General features: G+C 50.9%; 1 protein-coding gene across 5 annotated transcripts in view; it reads left to right on the top strand.

Annotated features, from left to right (window-relative positions):
- The window catches only part of SCAMP4 (secretory carrier membrane protein 4), a 39755-nt gene that overhangs the window by 5153 nt on the left and 11576 nt on the right, over positions 1-23026 (top strand). For 2 of the 5 annotated variants that reach the window (XM_075903226.1, XM_075903225.1), the window contains exons 2-4: positions 5836-5892; positions 9596-9724; positions 18264-18420. In XM_075903226.1, coding sequence (XP_075759341.1) covers positions 5886-5892; positions 9596-9724; positions 18264-18420 — 293 coding nt within the window. In that variant the 5' untranslated portion in view covers positions 5836-5885. Of the gene's footprint in view, positions 1-5165; positions 5603-5835; positions 5893-9595; positions 9725-18263; positions 18421-23026 lie in introns of those variants that run through there. The other 3 variants (XM_006128973.4, XM_075903228.1, XM_075903227.1) reach the window with 3 other exon arrangements.

The following is a 23026-nucleotide window of genomic DNA, read 5'->3' as shown; positions in this document are numbered from 1 at the left end:
CCAACCATTAGTGTGTACTGTGTATGCACTTGGTCTCCGTAGTGCCGATATACCCCGGAAAGGCTAATGAGGATAGAGAGGTAAAACAAATTGTCTTCTCTTGGCTGCTTAGACACTTTTTCTTAAGTAAAAACAATATATTGGGAAACTGAAACTCTGGGATGTTGTGACATGACTCTCTGCAATGCTAGGGATATAATCCAGGAATTCTCCTTGGATGCATGTTCTAAGCACTACCCTTTTCCCACTCCCGTTACACTTTAAGGACTTATTTAGTGTGGGGAGCATGCTATCTACATTGTTCCAGCCTGAAACAATGACCCTGATCTTTCTTCAGTAATAGTTTTTTTTTTTCTATTGACATTTTAATGTAATTGGTTGAATTATGTGATTCGTTCTTTCCAAAAAATGTTACGTCCTTTGTTAAAAGCAGCTGCGGGTGGTAGGACCAAATTTAATTTGAACTTTAACTGCATTCATGCTTTATTTCCTGTTTATACAACAAAAAGGACAAGGCAAAGCACAAAAAAGAGGCTCAGTTTATGAATCATGTTTTAAGTTTCAAATCCCTTCAAACAGTGTATGGAGGGATTGTGGTGGCTGTTTGTTTGTTCTATGGTACTTCTCAGGGCCCCACTGTGCCCTGAAAAAGTACAATTTGCGTAGGTCCTGCCTATGTTAAACTGTACCTGTATAAACAGTGAGTAATCCTGTGGCACCTTAGAGACAAACAAAAAAAATATGTAGGATCATGAGCTTTTGTGGGCAAACCCCACTTCCTCAGATGAGCTAGAGTGGAGAGTAAAAAGGGGGGACTCTCACAATTTATAACAGAAAAAGAAGGGGAGGAAGCTGGACAGGAGGTCGAACTGAATGACCTGCTGAGGTCTCTTCCAGCCCTGTGATTCTATGAAGTGCCTGTATGTTGTAGTGCTGGGAACTAATGAGGTTAATTGAGTGGGCTGGAAGTGGCCCATGCTCAGCTTCTGATGTCAACTGGGTGTTGAATGGAAGGAAAGCTGGCGTTCTAATGGGCCATCCAGCTCAAGTCTTTGTACAGGCCCTGGGACAGCATGTCAAATTCACATATGAAGGTCAATTCCACTCTCTGTAGCTGGCTTGTGAAATTCATTTGTAGAAGAACAGCTGCTTTGAAACCCAGTAATGAGAGCCCCAGCATGTTCAAATGTTCCCCTCCAGATTAGAAGTGGTAACACGCACAAACATCTGACTTGTGTCCATTAATCCTTTGTGATCGAAACTGTCCGGTTTGGCCTATATCCATGGCAGAGGGGCATTGCTGGCTCTTGATGGCATAGATTAGGGGATGTGCAGTTGTATGAGCCTCTGATGTTGTGGCTTAGGTTCCTGGGTGAATGTGTCCGAGGTGAGATGTGTGGCTGCTGGAAAGAATTTGCTTCAGGTTAGGGCGGGGCTGCTCAACTTTGGAAGCCCCAAGGGCCGCAATGATACAGCACATGCTGAGCACTGCAACTTTAGTGTGGTTGAATATACATTCAAATATGTGCAAAAAGCTTCTTTCACACTGATGGGCATGAATATAAAGGTGAAGGCAAGACTAAACAACACGCAGGCCCCATTTAGGTCAATTCTGCTGATATTAAGAAAATGCAATAGTTGTGCCATTTCCACCCACATGACAGCACTTTTAATGAGCAATGACTGTCCAGGAATTTAACTGCTAAAACACATATCAACAAAAGACCATTCTATTGACTCGCCGTTGTGGAGCGTGTTCCCAGTGGAGGCCATGTCCAAAGGATCCCACCTGTGGACAATGTGTTGAGCCCTGCATAAATCCAAACGGCAACGTGGGCTGTATACAAACAGGCCACAGGCTGCCTGCAGAGCTGCATGTTGAGTAGCCCTGGGTTAGAGGGTGGTATGTGAGCGAGGATTGGCGTGTCCCCCAAGGCCTGTGAGAGTAGGGGATTGTTTTCCAGGCTAGGTTGTAGATTGCCCATGATGAGCTGGAGGGGTTTAAGCTGGGGCTGTAGCTGCTGATCAGTGGTGTTCTGTTTTCCTTGATGGGCCTGTCTTGAAGCAGATTCCTGGGTATTCGTCTGGCTCTGTCAATCTGTTTCTTCACTTCCCCATGTGGGTATTTAAGTTTGAAGAATGCCTGATCAAGATCTTGTAGGTATTTGTCTCTGTCTGTGAGATTGGAGCAGATCTGGTTGTATTTTAGGACCTGACTGTAAACAATTGATTGTGTGATGTGTCCTGGATTGAAGCTAGAGGCATGTAGGTAAGAATAACAGTCTGTAAGTTTCTGGTATGGGGGGAGAGGTGGTAATGTGGCCATCACTGAAGTGCACAGTGATGTCAAGGAAGTGGCTGTCTTGTGTGGACTTGTCCAGGCTAAGGTTGACGGTGGGATGGAAGTTGTTGAAATCCCTGTGGAATTTTTCAAGGCTCTCCTTCACATGGGTCCATATGCTGAAGATGTCGTCAGCGTAGCATACGTAGAGGAAAGGTGCTAGGGAATGAGACCTGAAGAAACGTTTGAGGTCAGCCATAAAAACGTTGTTATATTGTGGGGCCATGTGGGTACCCATAGCAGTGCTGCTGACTTGAAGGTATAAATTGTCCCCAAATTGGAGATGGTTGTGGCTGTGGACAAAGTCACGTACCTCAGTCAGCAGGTGTGCTGTGGCATCATCGAAGATAGTGTTCCTGACAGCTAGTAATCCATCCTTGTGAGGTGTGTGGTGTAAAGAGTTTCCACGTCCATGGTGGTCAGGGTGGTGTTTTCAGGAATTTTGCTGCTGCTCTGAAGTTTCCTCAGGAAGTCAGTGGAGTCCCAAAGGTAGCTAGGAGTGATGGGTACATAGGGTCTGAGGAGAGAGTCAGCATAACTGGATAATCCTGCCAATGCCTGAGATGAAGGGATGTTCGGGATTTCCAGGTTTATGGATCTTTGGTAGCAGATAGAATACTCCTGGTCAGGGATTAGCTGGACCAGAGTCCCAGTTTAGGGAGCTACAGTCCATAGTTAAAAGCAGCATTCTCTCTAAGCTGCTACCCAGGTGAGAATCAAATGCCGCCCAGCTGATTAGCAGAGAGCCCACAGCCAGCAGCCTGTGTTTGTACTAGGAACAGAAGAGTTTAACCGGTTAACCAATAACCAGATGTTTATCAGTTACCATTAATGGTTAAACTCTGCAAGGGGCTGCTGGCAGCTTCATGGGACCACAGGGCTAGCAGCACCACAGCTGGGAGCTGGCAGCCCTGGGAGCAGTTAAAAATTCTAATGGTTACACAGTTAATATTTTTTACATTTTTTTTTTCCACTCGTCGTTTCTGCCGGTGATACACATCTGCACACACCTTGGTGCATGTGACCAAATTTATTCTGCACATGGATGGATCACATTTGAGGCAATGCTGGTTGAAAAAAATAGTAAACAAAAGATTAGGAATAAATGGGCAGTTTTCAGAATGGAGAGAAGTAAATGGGGGGAAGTGTCCCCCGGAGGTCTGTTCTGGGACCAGTCCCATTCATAAATAATCTAGGGAAAGGGGTAAACAGTGAGGTGGCAGAATTGACAGATGATACAAAACGGCTTAAGATGGTTAAGTTCCAAGCAGACTGTGAAGAGTTACAAAAGAATCTCTCAAAACTGGGTGAGTGGGCAAAAAAATGGCAGGTGAAATTTCATGTTGATAAATGCAAAGTAATGCATATTGGAAAACATGATCCCAACTATACATATTAAAACATAAAATAAAATAAATTAGCCATAACCGCTCAAGAAGGAGATCTTGGAGTCATTGTGGATATTTCTCTGGGAACATTCACTCAGGATTCAGAAAAGGGCAACAGAAATGATTAGTGGTATGGAACAGCTGCCATATGAGGAGAAATTCAGACTGGGACTTTTCAGCTTGGAAAAGAGACAACTAAGGGGGGGAAATGATTGAAGTCTATAAAATCACGGCTGAGGCAGAGAAAGTAAATAAGGAAGTGCTGTTTACTCCTTCTCATAACACACACACTAAGGGTCACCAAATGAAACTAATAGGCATCAGGTTTAAAACAAAAGGAACCCGTGGAACTCTTTGCCAAAGGATGCTACATAGGCCAAGACTGTAACGGTTAAAAAAAGAACTAGCTAGCTTCCTGGAAGACAGATCCATCAACGGCCATTAGCCAGGGTGGGTAGGGAAGGTGTCCCTGGCCTGTCTTTTCCAGAAGCTGAGACTGAGTGACAGGAAATGGGTCAATTGATTACCTATTCTGTTGTTTTTCCTCTCGGGCACCTGGCACTGGCCACTGTTGGAAGATTGAGTACTAGGTTAATTGATCTTTGGTCTGACCCAGTAAAGCCATTCTTACGTTCTGAGAGAGAAATCATATTGCTATAAGCAAAATAGATATATGGGTGTGTTGACCAAGCACTAGACAAGACACATAGAGGATGGGGGAAGAAACAGAGGATTAGAGCCATTACATTGAGTTGCCTCAAGTCACAACAATTTATTGGCAGGTCTCGGAACTCAAGTTCAGAGCCTGAGGCTGGAGATCACACTGCAGTGTGAGGTGGAACTTTGTGTTTGTCATATTAAAGTAGAGACGGACTTTTGTCGTTGATTTTGCCGATCACGTTTGTTGGTACTTGAAATTCTAGTTTAGAACTGTGGCCAAAACAAAGGTTTGTTTGTTTGTTTTTGTTTTGTTTTGTTTTTTTAACTTTTGTTTTCAACTTGGGTTTTACTAAATGCGGTGGTGTGCGTTGTTTCTGAGGCTGCCTGGGGTAGGCATGGCGTGCTCCCAGGGGAAGCCAGCCCCATCCTTGCTCCTTTGACCCAAGCCCACACTCCTTCCCTCACCGTACTCAGAGGCTGGGCAAGGCTGTCAGCCCCACTGCAAGTAGATAGAATCCGCTTCCTCTATAAACCTCTCTATGGGTCAGGAGCCAAACCTGCAGCTTTTTATTCACCTAGCTAATTCCTCTGAAGTGAATAAGGGGTGCATGATTGAATCCTCCAAGTGTTGCAGTAATAGGAATGATTCTGTACTCACCTCCCCTCCTCCCCCCCATGAAACAATCTTTATTTGTAAAATCTCAGCACATTTTTGCATGGTTTTTTTTTTTTAATTAATGGTGGAGGTGTGAATTCTGTGGGAGATCTGTACTGCAGTCTGGTTCCCTGCCAAACTTTTGTCTAAAAGAATTCTTTGAAGATAAACTGTTGTCCGTTTCTATGTTTGCATCTGTGACCTTTTTGTGTGTGTGCTGGGGAAGAGATGTTTTTCCTAGCTAGCTAGCAAGCAAGCAACGGGTTAATGATTAATGCCTGATCTACAGTGGGAACATATCAGTATAACTACTTATCTACTTTGGGGAGGTGGATTTCTTTCCCTCTGTGTGCTTTTTTTTTTTTTTTTGCTTGGACCTGAGTCCAAACCAGACCCATTTGTCTCAACTTCTTGTCTGCCTTTAGCTAGAATGTTCATATGTTCTGACAGCAATTTCTTGTACAACTTCTGACAGTGTGTTAGCAGCGCACTTACACACTGCCGAGCAGTAAAGCTGTTAAAGTTGTTGAGAGCGAGTTTGTAATGAAGCCTTGAAAGGTAAGATCCTGTTAATACAAATAGAGGTAATCCATAGTTCTCTCACTGCCACCCCTGTACCGTTAAAAGCAAGTACTTGGCACTGAGAAGGCTACGCTAGCAGTCAAGCTAGAATAATAAATTTTGTGGTGTTTGTGGAATGTGGCAAAAATGCCTTTAAAATTAGGGTGTCCATGGATATGGGTTATAGTTACATGCTGTTGATCTGATTTCTTTCTTTCTTTCTCTACTAGGGCCATTGCTGTCTGATTTCAAACTTCTCCAAGGACCATTTCTAGCAGAAATGGCAGGTAACTAGCAGTACTAAATACAGAGAAACCAAACGATTAGAGAAAACGTTTCATCCGTGTATAGTGCTCAGCGTAGTGGATTACGCACAACAAACTTTTCTTCTTCTCTCCATTGGCCTTTTGCGTTCCTTAGAGAGCCTTCTGTTGCTCCTTTTTTCCTCCATTCCTCTTACTCCTGTTCTAGACGGTTTCTGTCCTCAGGCTTGTTGATGGAGCTCATCACCCTGGCCATAGAAGGCTGAATATGAAGATGCTTGTGTGGAGGAAATTGGTCACTGCAGTCCCTTCCTATGGAAATTAAATGTTTGCTTCCACAGCACTTCTAGCTGCACTGCGAACTTGAATCATGGGTTTAATTCTGTTCCCATTGAAAAGAATATCAGAACTCCCATTGACTTCACTGTAAGCCAAAATGAGTCCTGAGCTTTATATAACCTCTAGAATTGACAGTGTTTTGTAGCAAACACATTTATATATTGCTTGCTGTGATCTAACAGTCTTGGCCTAAAGCAGAAGAGAGCACTGTAGAAATCCATGAGATGTGATCAGGTGTAAGAGAGAGATTTTTCTTTTATTTCTATTGTCTTTCTTCCAGAGAAACCCCGCAACAGTTTAAAATTGTGTATGTGCAGCAGCTCTGGGGTAGGTGGATAACAGCCAGCTGGCACACAGCATGGTACACAACAATAGAGGAGAACTCTAGAGAAGGAAATTTTGGCCGCTGACAAATGCCTTTAGCAAACTATGATGGGGTCATTTAATTTCCAGGCATTGCAAAATGCAGAGTAAACATGTCTCTGTCTTGGAGAGCAGGAAGACTCGTCTGCACCTACCAGGTTTTGAACTTGTGCTTCCAGGAAATCTTTGGGGCAGATGCACTGATGGCCTTCAGTCATGGAAATGCTGGTGGACTAGAGGGAGGGACCTGCAGTAGTATAACTAGAGATGTGAAGGACTAATCGACTATCCCATTAGCAAATGCTTATCGGAGAGTCTACAGGCTAGTCAGCTAGTTGCTCCTCCTCCACCCCTTGCTGCTTCTATCAGAGGCAGCAAAGGGGGGGGGGGGAGTGAAGGGGGTACTTCAAAGCAGCAGACCCCGAGTACCACACGGCGCTGCCACTTTGAAATGCCACATGCAGCCTGGGGCCAGCTGGGGTGTCCCCAGGCTCCTCATAGTGTTTCAAAGCAACCACACTGTGTGGAGCCCAGGATCAGCTGGGGACTCCCCTGCTAACCTTGGGCTCTGTGCAACGCTGCCACTTTGAAATGCCACGAGGAGCCCAGAGTCATGGGGAGGCCCCAAATGCATGCAGCATTTCAAAACAGCAGTGCCAGGGGTGCCCGGGGTCAATGGAGTTCCCAGCTGACCCCGGGCTCCATGCAGCGCTTTCACCTTTGAAATGTTGCAACAGCCATATGTCTGTTGCTGCACTTCAAAGGCGGAGGTGTCCTATTGACTAATCCAATAGTCGATGCAAAATGCATCGAGTATTCGATTAATCAGTTAGTTGATAGTTAACATCCTTAATATAAAGTGGCTGCAAATACATTTGTGGGGGAAGAAGGGCAAAGAAGGGACTAGCGCACCCTGAAAAAGAGGTGGTGGCCAGAGTGTTCATTCAGCAGCAGCGTAAGGCTGCTCCTATTGCTGGTGTTTCTGTAGTGGAGGAGTCAGCAACCTTTTCAAACCAAAGAGCCAAACTACATCAAAATTCAGAGCAAATGATCAATGAAGAGCCGTATAAGAACTCCCATTTACTTGACTGAAAATATACAACTTAATGTTATTGATAATTGACATGATGGTTAATAATAGCATCAATGAAACATTGTACTCACAGGCTTTATTTAATGGGACTTCTGCTGCTGCATCTTTTTGCATATGTCTTTGAAGTTTACATCATAACTGGTCAAATTCAGGATCATGCTGCATTCAAGCTGCTTGAGTAATTATGAGGTTTTTAAAATTTTGAATTAATTTTTCATTTGAATTTAAAAAGTTGCATGTGTTTTGGGAGTGACAAAAGAGCCCTATTTGGTTCCATACTGAGCCATATTTGAGAGCCGTAACTTGCAGAAATCTGCTGTGGAGAGTGATTAGTTTTGCCGGAGCAGCTTTTTATCTTCTTGCACAGAGATGATGGGGAAACGTTCTGGGCCTGAAAGGTCACTTTCAGACACTTTCCTTGTCTTCTGTGCCATTTGGAAGTTTTCCCAGGACATTTTTCTTCTTGTCTTGTGATTGTTTTTAATTCTGTTCACTGATGATGAAGGCTTGAGACAATTAGTCACTGTGCAATGGACTCCAACTCTAATCAGCACTCAAAGAGAAAAGTGAATATTCCCAAACATGTAGAAATGCACACATGGTTGTAGTCAGGGCTCGCCAAGTGGGGATGAGCCCCACTTGCCAGCCGCGCGGTTCGGCACGCTGCGCATGCACAGACCACATTGCGCATGCGCTTACTGCGCTGCGTGGCTGTGCTGGCTTGTAATCTACTCGCCATGGGCAAGTAATTATACTAATTGTCGAGCCCTGGTTATAGTAGATGAACATGTGTGCCTATCTTTCCAGCTGCTAACAGCAGTTTGGATTACACACTTTAAAGGCCCTTTTGGTGTGTTCCTAATGTCTGTATTAGGGATATTAAATTTATATTAATTTACTAATTGAGTAGTTGATGGGATTGCCATCGATTATTTGAATAGTTGATAAGGCCAATGTGGCGTTCTGCCTTTGAAATGTACAAGAGCCCCAGCAGTCGATTAGTCGCTTACATCCCTAGTCTCTATCATGGTGTCTGAACTGACGGCTTGCTTTGCTAAGGGCAGAGCTGAATGGGACTAGAAGTGTTGAATTTGAAAGGGGAAAAGGCCATGACATATGAAACTTATCAACCGTAAAAACATCCCTGATATCTGCAGGGCAGAGAGTCCGTGAAGAGTTAGTGTGACTCATTTTCCTCTGACTGGATGGCATCCCCTTTAGTATAATGTGTTTCTAGAGGACTTGTTCTCCTAAAATCACCCTTTACGTTGTCATGAGACCCTATCAGCTGCAGGCCACAAAGCCTGATAGCAGGGCCAGCAAGACTTCCACTGGGATGAATGCTCTTCTGCAAACAAACGTCCATCTCTCTGCCCTCTGGGAGAGGAGAATCCCTGCTTTTCCTCTGATTTGTTTTGTCTGGGTAACCAATATCCACCTTGCTTTTTTGCCTTAATATACTGGATAAAACCCTTCTACAAGGCCACTAGATGCAGTTAGCAATCTGCTCAGCTGGCATCTCTCACCATATAAAGCTACTAAGCTTTTGAGTCCAGTCTTGCTTCTTTTGTGATCATTTATGCCAGTGAAATGCTACTGAATCCAACTGGTGGTGCTTTCTCCCTGGTTTGCGCTGGTGTGGATGACAACACAGGCTATACGCAACAGAGATTGAGTCTTACTGTGAAGATAAATGCTGCGTTGGCCCACTTGAGTAAATAAATTGGGTGTCGGGAGGTAATGATTCTCTTCTCTAATGGGGGGGCATAGTTTCAAGCTTCACATATTCTTGATCTGTGCTTCCTATGAGTTTTTCCGTGCTAGAAAGTGTGGGCGGGAGGGTGGTGGTGGAGGGGTCATGTTATTATGATTACTCATTAATTTTAGAGACTATGTCTGAATTAGCTAAGATGTGTGTTTTGTTTTTTGTAGAGAGGATAAATAACTTCCCTCCACTCCCCAAGTTTATTCCTCTGAAACCATGCTTCTACCAGAATTTTGTTGATGAAATTCCCATAGACTATCAGAGTCTGGTGAAAAGAATTTACCACTTGTGGATCTGTAAGTGAAATTATGAAACTGTTTGACAAATCTGCTATATATTTGAGAGAGTCTGTCTGTGAGTTGTTTCTTTGTTCTAGAATGCCTCTTAATTGGTAAGAGCTAGGACCACCAAATTTGGTAGGCAGCTTTCTCTTAACCAAACCCTGACCTTGCTTCAAGTTATGACGTCAGAACAACGGGATATGCCTGGAATTCGATTTTCTCATAAAATGGAAAGGGAGGGGTCTGGTAAGAAGGACACTTATACTGTAGAATGACCACAGGGGGGCAGCAGGGGGCAAAGGCGGAGAAAGGAACAGTGATCTAATGTATGTTTCAAAGAGTTTTTGTGTGTCTGTCTTCCCGTGCTGGGGGACTTGCATTCCTCCCCCGGCTGTACCTGCTGCTGCAGCCATGGACAGGTATTTCTTGCCTAGCCCCAAGCTGCTGCAAGAGAGGGAGCTGGAGTAGTCCTCTCTCTCCAGGGAAGTCTGCGTCCTGAACCCCTCCTCCCCAGCCCCAGCCCAGAGCAATGATTGAAATGAAGAAAAACAAAACTTATTTGAGTTAAGGACCCGAACAATGCCAAGTAAATCTTCTAGTTATATATATTGGGCTCAACAACAGCTGTAAAAAGGTAGGATCCCGTGTATTAGATCTTTTTAGGGTTTTATGTCTATTCACTTATCAAGAACAAAATGTTCCTTGTAGAATGCCATTTTTATAGTGTAGTTTGTGCGTGATTTAACCTGTTGTCTCTTGAAGGCTTCCATGAACTGTAGAGCATGTACTTCTGGGGTAAGGTGGTGGTCAGTGCGAGGGTGAGGTTTACCATCTGGTCCTTACGTTTAAAACTTTGGGAAGTCCTTTTGACTTCAGCCAGAGTCTGCATCCATTCCAGACTCTGCTCATATGGTCCTGATTACAGAGTCCATGTGTTTGCAAGAGAGAGGAGGTTTATTTTCGCGTGTGTGTGTGTGTGTGTGTGTGTGTGTAACTTAAAAAGGAGAGAATCTGCAGATGTATTTGTTTAAATGTATCCAGGGCTCTAGTGCTGTGCGTGCCCACACACATGCATGCGTCAGCAGATTACTAATCAAACTCCCTCAACCAGGCCCAATTAAAATTCTCCATCATTGGCGTAATAACCTCAGTCCACAACAGTTTTCTTATCTGCCACAAGAGGTATCTCTTAACTATATTTTTTTCTATAAATTCTCTAAGGTTGGGCTACTCAACTTGGAAAGCCCCGGGGCCCACAATGATACAGCACATGCCGAGGGCTGCAGCTTAAGTGTGGTTGCGTATGCATGCAAATAGCTTATTTCACACTGACGGGCATGAATACAAAGATGAAGGCAAGACTACACAACACACAGGCCCTACTTAAGTCAGTTCTGCTGATATTAATAAAATGCAACATTTACCTGATTTCTACCCATGTGACAGCACTTTTATTAATGAGCAATGACAGTCCAGGAATTTAACTGCTAAAACGTATCTCAACAGAAGACCATTATATTGACTACTTTTTTGTTTTGGCTCCCACCCGTGGGCCGTGTGTTGAGCCCTGCATAAACCCAAACCTCACCATGGGCCGCAAGCAAATAGGCTGCGGCACACGGGCCAGGTGTTGAGTAGCCCTGCTCTAAGGTTTCTCTTATCGTTGGCATGTAGAACTCTCCTAAAGTTGGTTAGCTGGGCAGTGCTGCTGTTCTAGTCCAAATTGGCCAATTGATATTGGCAATGTTAGAGTAGCCACGTTGCTCCCAGGATATGCGAAGGAATATCTGTTACTAAACCAGCTTCTGTTGTTGAAAGACACGAGCTTTTGAGCTCCACAGGACTCTTCTTCAGGTCTGGGGAAGGTAGTAAGAATGTCACCGCCAGCTGTGGAATGGGTTGTTAAATACAGGCAGTCCCCGGTTTACATGGATCCGACTTACATCGGATCCCTACTTACAAACTAGCTGCTTCCCCCCAGCAGACCAGGGAGACGTGGAGCGGCTTTTCTCAGCAGACACCTCAGCTTGAGAATAAAGGACTGAGGGAAGTGAGGTGTGGGAGAATAAAACTGAGCTCTGGAGAAATGTTTGGCTAGAGTTTCCCCTACAATATGTACAAGTTCCGACTTACATACAAATTCAACTTAAGAACAAACCTACGGTCCCTATCTTGTACGTAACCCGGGGACTGCCTGTATAAGCAATTAACACAGCTTACAAGAAACCATTCAAAATCAAGTGGGCGATTAATGGCCTGGCGGCCACTTCCCACAACTCTCATTGGCCAGGAACAGAGAACAGTGGCCACTGGGAGCTGTGGGGGGCGGAGCCTGCGATGGTCAGTGTCAGCAAAATATCTCACCTGTTGCCCACCGGTGCTGTATGGGTACCAGCATGGGGCGGTAGGTGTCCCTCGATGGACAGTCTTGAGCAGCAGGCTGTTGTTGGCTCTGTCCACTGCACTTGTGCTCTCTAACTGAACAGTTCTGAAATCAAGGGTGAAAACTAGGCTTTCCTCTCTGAGGAATGAAACTAAATTTGACCTCAATGGGTAGACCTGTAGAAAGAGAAAGATGGACCGGGTAAATGCGCTGGAAGCTGGAAAAATCCCTTTTCTCTGTCAACTCTTTCCTCCCAAAATACTTTTAATCCTAGGTTCTCTCCCAGTTACGGAAATACCTCTCATTAAGGGACACCATACACGCTGGATGCTGTGGGCTTCATCCCAAATGTATATTGTGTGTTTTGTGTGTTAGAGAGAGAGAGAGAGTAAACAATAGGATGTTCTGTCACTTCATTGTTCTTTCATTATTCTGAGATGCTGTAAAAAGCTCTCATTTTTTTTGCCTGAATAAATTTGTCTCCTCCAGACTGATTAAATGTTGCATGTTGTAAAGCTGCCTTTGTGTGAGATTTTTTGTTTGTTTTTGTTTAACAGTGTCCCTCATTCCATTGAATGGAAAAATGGAAAGATGCCAGCCAGTTAGGCAATGGGGCACATGTATGTCTGAGCAGACCTGGGCTTTCATTAGGCAGTTGAGATTTACATCTGCTGCACGTTTTCTATTTGGGTCGTTATAGGTTTCTCGGATGTGGCTCAAAGGAGGAGAGACGGCTCCGGAGACGAGACAGTGAAAGGGGGAAGACGAATATTTAAAATCTATACTATTTTATGTAGTGAGACTGAAGGGTCATTATTTTAATTGAATTTGAGCATTTAATAACAAAAGGTGTGTTGAGATTTAGGGAATCCTATGCTAGAGCTCCCACTACTGGAGAATAAATGCCTGTGGAGATCCCATATGAACCACCTTTTGCATTACAGCTGTATGGGCACCCTTGTTTAAAAGGGTTTTATTATTGGCTTGATTTTATAGCCCACAAGTTATCAACCAAACATTCTAGAATCTCTATTTAGTCACAGTAAATAGGATTTAACCTTTAGCTTAAGTGACTTTTCTCTATGCTAAATCGAAGGCATCCACAAACCAGGACATTTAACACACATCTTTTTGTTAATCTCTTACGGAGAGCCTAAGCCATGGAACTAAAGCCTGCACAACTGAGAGAAGGATGCTCTTTGATGTTGATAAACTCCCCATTTAACCTAAATGTCAGAATAATCAGTTAGAAAGAAGCCTTGAATTGAAGACTCAGCTGCTTGTCTTCCCAGTGTGCTGTTTGGGTACACAATAATTTATGAATTGCTCAGTATCCCCCCAATGGATTGGGAATGGGCATATAATTAGCAGAGCGTGCAAGATCTCACACTCCGCTTGATGGTCTACCCCTGCTTGACTGCTTAAGCACTGGAATAAATTGCCCAGGGAGGTTGTGGACTCTCCATCATTGGAGATTTTTGTAAGAGCAGGTTGGATAAACATCTGTCAGGCGTGGCCTGATCATACTTAGTCCTGCCATGAGTGCAGGGGACTGGACTAGATGACCTCTCTAGATTCCTTCCAGTCCTATGAGTCTATATAACTTTTTAATGCTCCACCTATTCATTCTAAAATTTCTGGGAATGGCCTAGGGATCCGTGGGCTATTGATATTGGGGGCGGGGGAGAGAGGGTCAGAAAACCAGAAGGTGACGACGACGTCACACTGAGCTCCTGGCATCAGTTTTGCATGGCCAGTGTCAAGCCCCTCTAATTATCTTTCGATTGAAGAACTGCTAGCTGGAAGCTATTCATGCTTTCCAGCATAACTCCCTGTCTCCTCTGCTCATCCTCCTAGTAGAGGTCAGCATGTTGGCACCCTGAATGACACCTCTCTCAGACACGAAGAACTAAAACTAATGGGTGGGGGTGGAAATACATGCAAACTGTGGCATTGGGAAATATGGAACCCTGTTAGGTGGTTTAGGAATGTGAATGGTTAATGTGTGGTCAGGGTCTAGTAAAGATCTGCTAAAGACCTGCTCCAGCCCATCCAGAGCTGCTCCTCATCCCCGGTGGGCCCGACCCACTGGAGCAGCGTGCTGCAAAGCGGGTGCACCAGCCCAGCCGGAGCAGCCCCTGCCTGGCTGGAGATGCTGTGACGTAGTGGGGGTACCTGGCTGGTTTCTATGCTGCTGGCTCTGGGGTAACCCCCACTGGCTGTCGTGGGGACCACGACCCAGCAAAACAGGATGAGTCACTATGCAAACCAGTGGCCAGACACCCCCCATGGAGAGGAACAAAGGAAGGTGGAATGCTGCCTTGGCTGGGGGGCAGGGCTGGAAGTGAGTGAGTTGGTTGCTGGCTGTCGGAGGGCATGGAGGAGAGCCTAGGGGAAGGGGCTGGAGTTTAGGGGCCCAGTCTCCCCCATCTCAAGGGGGCCTGAGGCATCCTAGCCCAGTTCCTGTAACCAGATTACATCTGTGCTGCGCTGTGCTGGAGGAGCAATAAACCACCCTCAATTCCACTGGCTGGTGCAGTCTGTTTGTGCCATTTCGGGGTGCAGGAGACGGGGAACCCCCAACGCGCCGTCACACTGGTGTCAGGGGTGGGATGCACTGCACCCCGTGGATGAAGCTCCCAGCGGCAAGCGACAAGGCGCAGTAGAAGCAAGAGCCCTGGAGCCAGGCGTGCTGGAGACAGAGCGAAGCGGTTCCTGGGAATCGTGGGGCGCTGCAGCACTAGACTGGTGAGTCTGCACCAAGGGGACCAGCGGGCAGATGGCCTACGCCCGACTCTTGAAGGCAGAGCTGGTGGGGCTGTGCAGAGAGAGGGGCTTGCCTGTGCAGAAAGCAACCAAGGCCCAGCTGATTGCCCAGCTGGAAGATAATGACCAGCCACAGGGCCAGGATCTTGTCCCCAGGGGAAGCAGCCAGACCCCCCCTGAGAGTGTGTCAGGCTCAGAGAGGGGGAGGAGCGCTGGAACCCAACGGAGAGATGAGACAGCGTCTCCCGGGAGGCCTGCAAGCCGTAGCCCATCTAGGGCAGGGGACAGCCCAGCGGAGCTGCGGCGCCTGGAGATCCAGCTGCGGATCAGGGAATTGGAAGTAGAGGACCGAGAGAAGGACCGCCAGGACCGAGAGAGGGAGCGCCAAGATCGAGAGAGGCAGCGGCAGCATGAGCTGGCCATGGCAGAGCGGAGAACCGGCGGGGCACCGGCTGCGCCAAGTGCGGATGGGCCCCAGGGTCCCAGGACTGCCAGATGCTTGGAGAGGCCCGTGGTGGCCCAATTGCAGGACATGGGTGACATAGACGGGTTCCTCAGTACCTTTGAGAGGGCCTGTGGACTGCAACGGGTTCCCCCAGCTGACTGGCTGCAGGAGCTCATCCCCGCACTGAGCCAGGAGGCGGCCGGAGTGCTCAGTCAGCTGGAGGACCTACAGCCAGGGGATTACAACCGAGTCAAGGAGGCCCTGCTGCACAAGTTCGGGCTGACCCCCGAGATGTACAGGAAGAAGTTCCGGGGGGTACAGAAAGGGCCACGGGAGACCTATGTGGACCTGGCCTCCCGCCTGGCGCAATACTGCCGCAAGTGGGTGTCTGGAGTCGGAGCCCAGACCGCAGAGGAGCTGCTCAAGCTGGTCATGATGGAGCAGTTCTATGAAGCGTGCCCACCCAAACTGAGGCTGTGGCTCAAGGACCGGAGACCAGAGAACCCCCAGGAGGCCGGGAGACTGGCGGATGAGTTCACGGAGAGCCGGTCCGGGTGTGAACGGGAGTCCCGGAGAGAGAGGGAACCGCGCAGAGACCGGATCTCGGCTGAGCGACGGAGGGAGTCAACTACGGGGCGAGACCAAGGAACAGGTCATCTGTGCCCCAGAGAACCAGCCAGGGCCGGGACAGAGACAGCCCAAAGCCTAACTTGCCATCGCTGTGGGCAAAAAGGCCACAAGAGGGCTCAGTGCACCAGGTCCCAGGACCGGGGACTTTCCAGGGTTAACTGGCTGGGGCGGGAGGAAGGGCAGGCTGCCCCAGAGGCAGGGGCTGGCAGGCAAACCTCAGCTCAGAGAGAGGGGAAGGATGCTCTGTGCACCTCCCCTGGGAGGTCTGATTCTCAGGAGGCGGATTTCTCCGTGTACCGGGTGGGGGCAGGACGGCCCCTGCGGAGCGAGTGCCTCATACCCCTGGAGGTGGATGGTAGGAAGGTGACGGGCTTCTGGGACACGGGGGCGGAGGTGACTCTGGCCCGATCCGACATAGTGGCCCCGGAGCGGATACTACCCCACGCGCAGCTGACCCTGAAGGGCATAGACGGGTCCCCGTTTAAGGTGCCTGTAGCCCGGGTGCATCTGAAATGGGGGGCGAAGGAAGGCCTCAAGGAAGTGGGGGTGCACCCGCACTTGCCCACCGAGGTGCTGATGGGGAATGACCTAGAGGAGTGGCCCCATGAATCCCAGCGGGCTCTAGTCACTACCTGGAGCCAGAGCCAGCGGGGGGCTGACAACGTGGGTCCAGGGAAGGACTCCTGGCAGCATCCTCAGGGTCCCATCCCAGTGGACACGGGGTCCAGCCAGGCTGGGACTCCGGACCTAGGCAGAGGTGGGGGACAGGTCCCGATCCCTGCCTCAGCAGCTGAATTCCAGGCTGAGGTGCAGGCAGACCCCTCCTTGCAGAGGCTGAGGGACCAGGCTGGCCTCCATGCAGCTCAGCCCCGGGGGAGAGGTGGCCAGGAGAGATTCCTGCGGGAGCGTGGGCTCCTGTTCCGTGAGTGGCTCCCCCCCAGGAAGGCGAGGGCATGGAGGGTAGAGCGGCAGCTGGTCGTCCCCCGAAAGTATCGCCTCAAGCTGCTGTATTTGGCCCACGATTCCCCCGTTGGGGGCCACCGGGGGATCCGGAGCACCCGGCTGAGGCTGCTCCAGCACTTCTATTGGCCGGGAATCTTTACAGCCATGCAGCGGTACTGCCGGTCCTGTGACTCCTGCCAGAGGGGCGGGAAGGCCCAAGACAGTAGGAAAGCGGCTTGGGGGTCTCTACCCCAGATAGACCCTCTGGGCTTGCTGAGAGAGTTATGGGAGGGGAAGTCCTCCCTGGATGGAGCATCGGGGGTGGAAGCCGCCCTGGCTGTCCAGAGAAGGCTCGCTGGGCTCATGGCCCCGGCCCGAGAGACCCTGGCCAGAGATCAAGGCCAGTGGAAGGGTGGGTGTGACCCCCGAGGACAGGCCTCTGCCAGTCGCCCTGGAGCGGGGCGGCGAGTGGACAGAGGGAAGCCAATTCATGTGGGGCCTCGCCACGGCCGGCCCGAGTCAAGGGGAGCACCCATGTCCCCAGGGCGGGTTCCCACGCAGAGGACCCGAACTTCCCTAGGTCACGAGCGGAGTGACCCTGCTCAGTTCGCTCTCGGAGGGGGGAGAACTGTGACGTAGTGGGGGTACCTGGCTGGTTTCTATGCTGCTGGCTCTGGGGTAACCCCCACTGGCTGTCGTGGGGACCACGACCCAGCAAAACAGGATGAGTCACTATGCAAACCAGTGGCCAGACACCCCCCATGGAGAGGAACAAAGGAAGGTGGAATGCTGCCTTGGCTGGGGGGCAGGGCTGGAAGTGAGTGAGTTGGTTGCTGGCTGTCGGAGGGCATGGAGGAGAGCCTAGGGGAAGGGGCTGGAGTTTAGGGGCCCAGTCTCCCCCATCTCAAGGGGGCCTGAGGCATCCTAGCCCAGTTCCTGTAACCAGATTACATCTGTGCTGCGCTGTGCTGGAGGAGCAATAAACCACCCTCAATTCCACTGGCTGGTGCAGTCTGTTTGTGCCATTTCGGGGTGCAGGAGACGGGGAACCCCCAACGCGCCGTCACAGATGCTCTCGCCCCCAGCGTTCAATTTAGCAGGTCTTTACTAGACCCGCTAAATCAAATGCCAGAAGATTGATCTCTGAGACATGCTTTCGTGAGTCACCTGACTCCTCCACCGGCATCTGTCCCATTCCAAAGCGGACAATCTCTACCACCAGTTCTTCCAAATTACAGCAGAAACCATGCCTCATTGTCAGTGTGTTGGTAATGTCCAGGCCAATTACTTTATTGTAACAGGGTCTCCTTGTGTTATACATGCCATTTGCTGCTGCTTTTTTGAAGTCAGCAAACACTACTTATGCCCTTCCCTCTTCTCTCTCCTAGTTTACTGCATCACATTAGTGGTGAATCTAATTGGCTGCCTGGCCTGGTGGATTGGTGGCGGTTCTGGTGTCAATTTTGGCTTGGCCATCCTTTGGCTTGTTCTCTTCAGCCCCTGCAGTTACGTATGCTGGTTCCGACCTGTATACAAAGCTTTTCGGTAAGTAGACGCTCATCTTCTTTGTTTGAGCAAAGGGTTTCCTCTGGGAGATTGGTTCGGTAATCGTTGGCCAAGAGGACAGTGGCTGCAAGCTGTCCTGTGTGTCGGGGTCGCAGCGCGTCAGCGGGTCCCCGACCCTGCACCCCCCTCCGCAGCCAGACGTGACCCTCAGCCAGCGGGTAGAACAGCAGGTTTATTGGTTCACGGGGATGCAGCATAGCACAGGCCCAAGAGCAGGCAGCATTATTCCTCTCGGGGTGGGGGGGGGGGAAGGCTCGTGGGTCCTTCACCCCCCTTTTCTTCTCCAAGCCTCCTCTCTCATCCTAGCCCAGCGGAGACTGCCCCCTTCTCACAGGCCCTACCCCCCAGCCTTGTGCAGCCCCGCCTATCCTCTGTCTCCCTTCCCGGCCAGGAGGTATCTCCTGTGTCTGGCCCTCAGATGTCTGGGCCCAATACACACCTGGAGTGAGTCATGCTCAGCCTCTCCCCCCTCAGGCAGAGTGTGCTGGGGGGTGGGGGGAAACTGAGGTACACGTATGTACACACACACACACACACACACACACACACACACACACACACAGCACAATACAGCAAAGAGTGAATGTAACAACACCCCCAATATGTCACATGTCTCCCCTCTTCGAGACAGAACGGAGCAGGGTCACTTCACCAGTGGCCTGGGAAAGTTCAGATCCCCACCGCTGGGATAAAGCATCGACTGTGACATTGGCGCTCCCCTTAGCTTGGGCCCACCATGGCGGCGTCCTGCAGGAGCAGGCTCCATCCCATTCAGCTGCTGGACGACTTTGAGGGGGCCATCCCTGGCTGCCCGCCACTTGTTCTACTGCATGGGGACAAGACCCATCCCCTGGCCCCCAGTGGTGCAGGCCCGGGCCCGTGCACTGCAATTGTACCAGCCCTTCCGCTTCTCTTGGGCTCTGACAAGGGTCTCTCTGTGCAAACAGCAGGGGGGGCAGGTACTCGTTCCAGTCCTACGGGTGCTGGCGCATAAATGTCTTCAGCATCTGCTTTAGTGTCCCATAGAACCTCCCCACCGTCCTGTTGGACTGGAGCCGATACGCCGAGGCACAGGAGAGCCGGACCCCATACTTCTCCCACGAGCACCGGAGCGCGGTGGCTGTGAAGTTGAAACCCTGGTCCATGGGGACCTCATTGGGGAACCCTACCCTGCTGAAAATGGCCAGCGGTGCATCTGCCACTGTGTCTGCCTCAGTCGAGGGCAGAGCCACGACCTCGGGGTGGCAAATAGTGAAATCCACCACTACTGGGTTGTATTTCTTCCCTGTCCGCGTCGCCTTGCTGAGGGGCCCCACTAGATCCATCGCCACCCTCTGGAAAGGCTCATCCGTGATGGGCAGGACCCCCAAGGCAGCTTTCTTCCTAGCTCAGGCTGTCCCCAGCCTCTGGCAGGAGTCGCAGGCCCGGCAGTACCGCTGCACAGCCGCAAAGATCCCTGGCCATAAAAATTCTGAGCAGCCTCAGCTGGGTGCGCCGAATCCCCTGGTGCCCCGAGAATGGGACGTCGTGGTCCAGGTGCAGCAGCCTGCAGTGATACTTTTTGGGGAACCACCAGCTACTGCTGGACCCCCCCCCCCCCCCACGACTCCGCTTTCCCTACAGGGAGCCAATCCCAGTACAGGAATCCCCTCTTCCACGGGAACCTCTCCCGGCAGCCTTCTCCCAGGGGCTGAGCTGCACCATGGCCAGCCCAGTCCCTCAGGCTGCACCTCGGCCTGGAATTCAGCATCTGGAGAAGTGTCAGGGACCTGTTCCCCCTCCACTGCCTGTGTCCGGGGTCCCAGTCCCCTGTTAAGCCCAGCCCCCAAGGCCCCTTGTCTGCTGGGATGGGGCTCTGCACCCCCTGCAGGGTGCCCTCCCCAGGATGAGGGTTGCAGGCCCCTCGCTGGCTCTGGTCAAAGGTAGTGATCAGGGCACTATAGGGTCCTTCCAGCCAATCCTCTAGGTCATCCCCCATCAGCACCCCCACTTCTTTGGGGCCCTCCTTAACCCCCTGTAACTGGGGTACAATTACCTTGAATGGGGTCCCGTCCATGCCCCTCAGGGTCAGCTGGGCGCCATGTGGTCTGGGGCCACTAGCTTGGGCCAGGCCTGCCTCACCTCCGCCCCCGTGTCCCAGGAGCCCGTCACCTTCCTGCCATCCACCTCCCGGGGCAGGAGGCTCTCGTTCCACAGGGGCACCCTGTGCCCATCCGGTACATGGAGAAACCTGTCTCTGGAATGTCAGGTCTCCCGGAGGAGCTGGCCTGAGTCGCCTCCCCCATCTGAGCTGTGTGCAGCCTGCTCCTCCTCCAGCCCCATCCAGTTAACCCTGGGAAGTCTCTAGTTGTGGAGCCTGTCCGGGGCTTTGGGGCACTGAGCTTGCTTATGCCCCTTTGCCCGCAGCGATGGCAGGTCAGGGCCCGGCTGCTCCGTCCGGGTACTGGCTGGCCCTGGGGGGGGGAAGGGTTCCTGGCACCCCTGTTCTGGACCCGCCCTGTCGGCACTTCCCCCAGTTGCACAGCCACGAACCGGTCTCTCCGGCATTCCCTTTCACACCCCCGGGATTAGACCAGAGCCCCCTCTGCCTTCTGGGGCCACCCCCCCGATCCTGGGGAACGCTTCTCCTCCGAGGCCCCACTCAGGGTAAGCTGCTTGCCTCTCCACTTCCTGGAACTGCTTCCCACGGCCTCCAGCAGGCCTGGCTCTTGCAAGCCCCCTTCCTTCTGCTGTGCCCCTGTCACTCTGCCGGAGCTCCATCCATGGGGCGCAGTCGAACCATCCTCTGCGACCACTGTGGCGGTGTGGGGGGGGGTCCCCGACCCTGCACCCCCCTCCGCAGCCAGACGTGACTCTCAGCCGGCGGGTAGAACAGAAGGTTTATTGGTTCACAGGGACGCAGTAGAGCAGGCAGTATTATTCCTCTTGGGGGGAAGGCTCATGGGTCCTTCACCTCCCCCTTTCCTGCTCCAAGCCTCCTCTCTCATCCTAGCCCAGCCGAGACTGACCTCTCCCCCTCCCCCCCAGCCTGGTGCAGCCCTGCATATCTTCTGTCTCCCTTCTGGGCCAGGGGTTATCTCCTGTGTTTGTCCCTCAGGTGTGTGGGCCCAACACACACCTGGAGTGAGTCATGCTCAGCATCTCCCTCTCTCCCCCCCCCCCCACCATGCAGAGAGTGCTGCGGGGGGGGGGGGGGAGAGAACTGAGGTGTGCACACGCGCGTGCACGCACACACACACAACCATACAACAAAGAGTGAATGTAACAACACCCCCACTACGTCACACAGGGCAGAGATTCAGGAGAAAGTAAATGGAATATTCCGTTACAGCAATGTGGGTTAAAACAGTTTTGGCCAGCTCAGGAGCTTAGGGATGTTATGGGGCTGCCCAACTCGAGGGGGCTGATTTGAATCCAGCCCAGGTCGATGGTTGGTGGCAGTTTGTATTACGGAAGTGCCTAAAGGCATCCCATTGTTGTAGGTGTGCTATAGAGACCCAGAGAGCTTGTGGTTTAAATACAGCTGTTCCCAGCCTTTCTTATGCCGCAGACCAGCAAACCCATTACAAACTTTTGGCAGACTGCTAACATTTTTATTTGCATATTCATTATGGTAATTGATTTTTAAGAGGTCACATGGGATTTTACATCACGTCTGTGTGCACAGAAGACGTGTCCTAACGGGTCAGAGTTGGCAGATCTCTACAACATGCAGCAAATTCACAGGAAGAATTCCCCTCTGGCTGCTGGGCGGGGCAGCCCCTCCCCCGGGGCGACTGCCTGCAGAGGGAGGGGCACCCGCGGGGGTAGGCGGCATGTGGGGCACCCTGTTTAGCAACTGAAATGTTGTCAGGGGCATAGCAGCTGGTGCCCCCTAGTGCTACCACCAGTCACCTCTGCCCCTCCCCCCTCCTGCCCCATGGGGTGAGGGAGCTGCCATTTTATCTCCCCCATCTCCTTCTGTACAACCCCTGCCCGGTGTGTCTCCTTTCCCCAGCCAGGCTGCTCTTGCTCCCACAGTCTCACCCCAGCCTCCCCTCCGTGCATCCCCCCCTTCCCTTCCTATGACCTCTCCCTCAGAGTTTCCCTCCATTGAACCCCTGTTCCCATCTGCCCCATAAGTCTCCCCCGAATCCCCCCAACCTCCCTTCAGCATCTCCTGCATCCCCCTCCTGCCCCCGCCTCACACGTCCCTGTTCCCCCTCAGCCCTTATCAGCCCCCACCCCTCTGCAGCCCCCTCCTGACTCCCCCTCACGCTGGGAGCGGGCAGCAGCTTCCCTAGGTCCTGGGCAGGGATCGTAGGCAGCTCTGCTGGGAAAAGCCTGGGGCCAAACCCTCCTCCTGCAGCCCCAGGGCACTGGGGGCCTTGCTCCTGGGGGGGGGGAGAGGAGGTGTCACCTGCCCCCCAAGCGCTGCCTGCCCTGGGGCAGAGGCTGGCCAGGCTCGGGGTGCTGCCCTGGGAGAGCCTTCTGGGGAACAGTGGGACTAGCCCTGCTGGATATTCCCCCTTCCAGTTATAGCCGGGGGCCCCACAGCAGCCCCCACCAGGGCTCAGGGATCCAGCCCAGAGCCTGGCCCCAGAGC

Source organism: Pelodiscus sinensis, chromosome 19 (genome assembly GCF_049634645.1).
Source record: "Pelodiscus sinensis isolate JC-2024 chromosome 19, ASM4963464v1, whole genome shotgun sequence".
Classification (NCBI taxonomy): domain Eukaryota; kingdom Metazoa; phylum Chordata; order Testudines; family Trionychidae; genus Pelodiscus; species Pelodiscus sinensis.
This window is presented reverse-complemented; position numbering and strand designations above follow the sequence as displayed.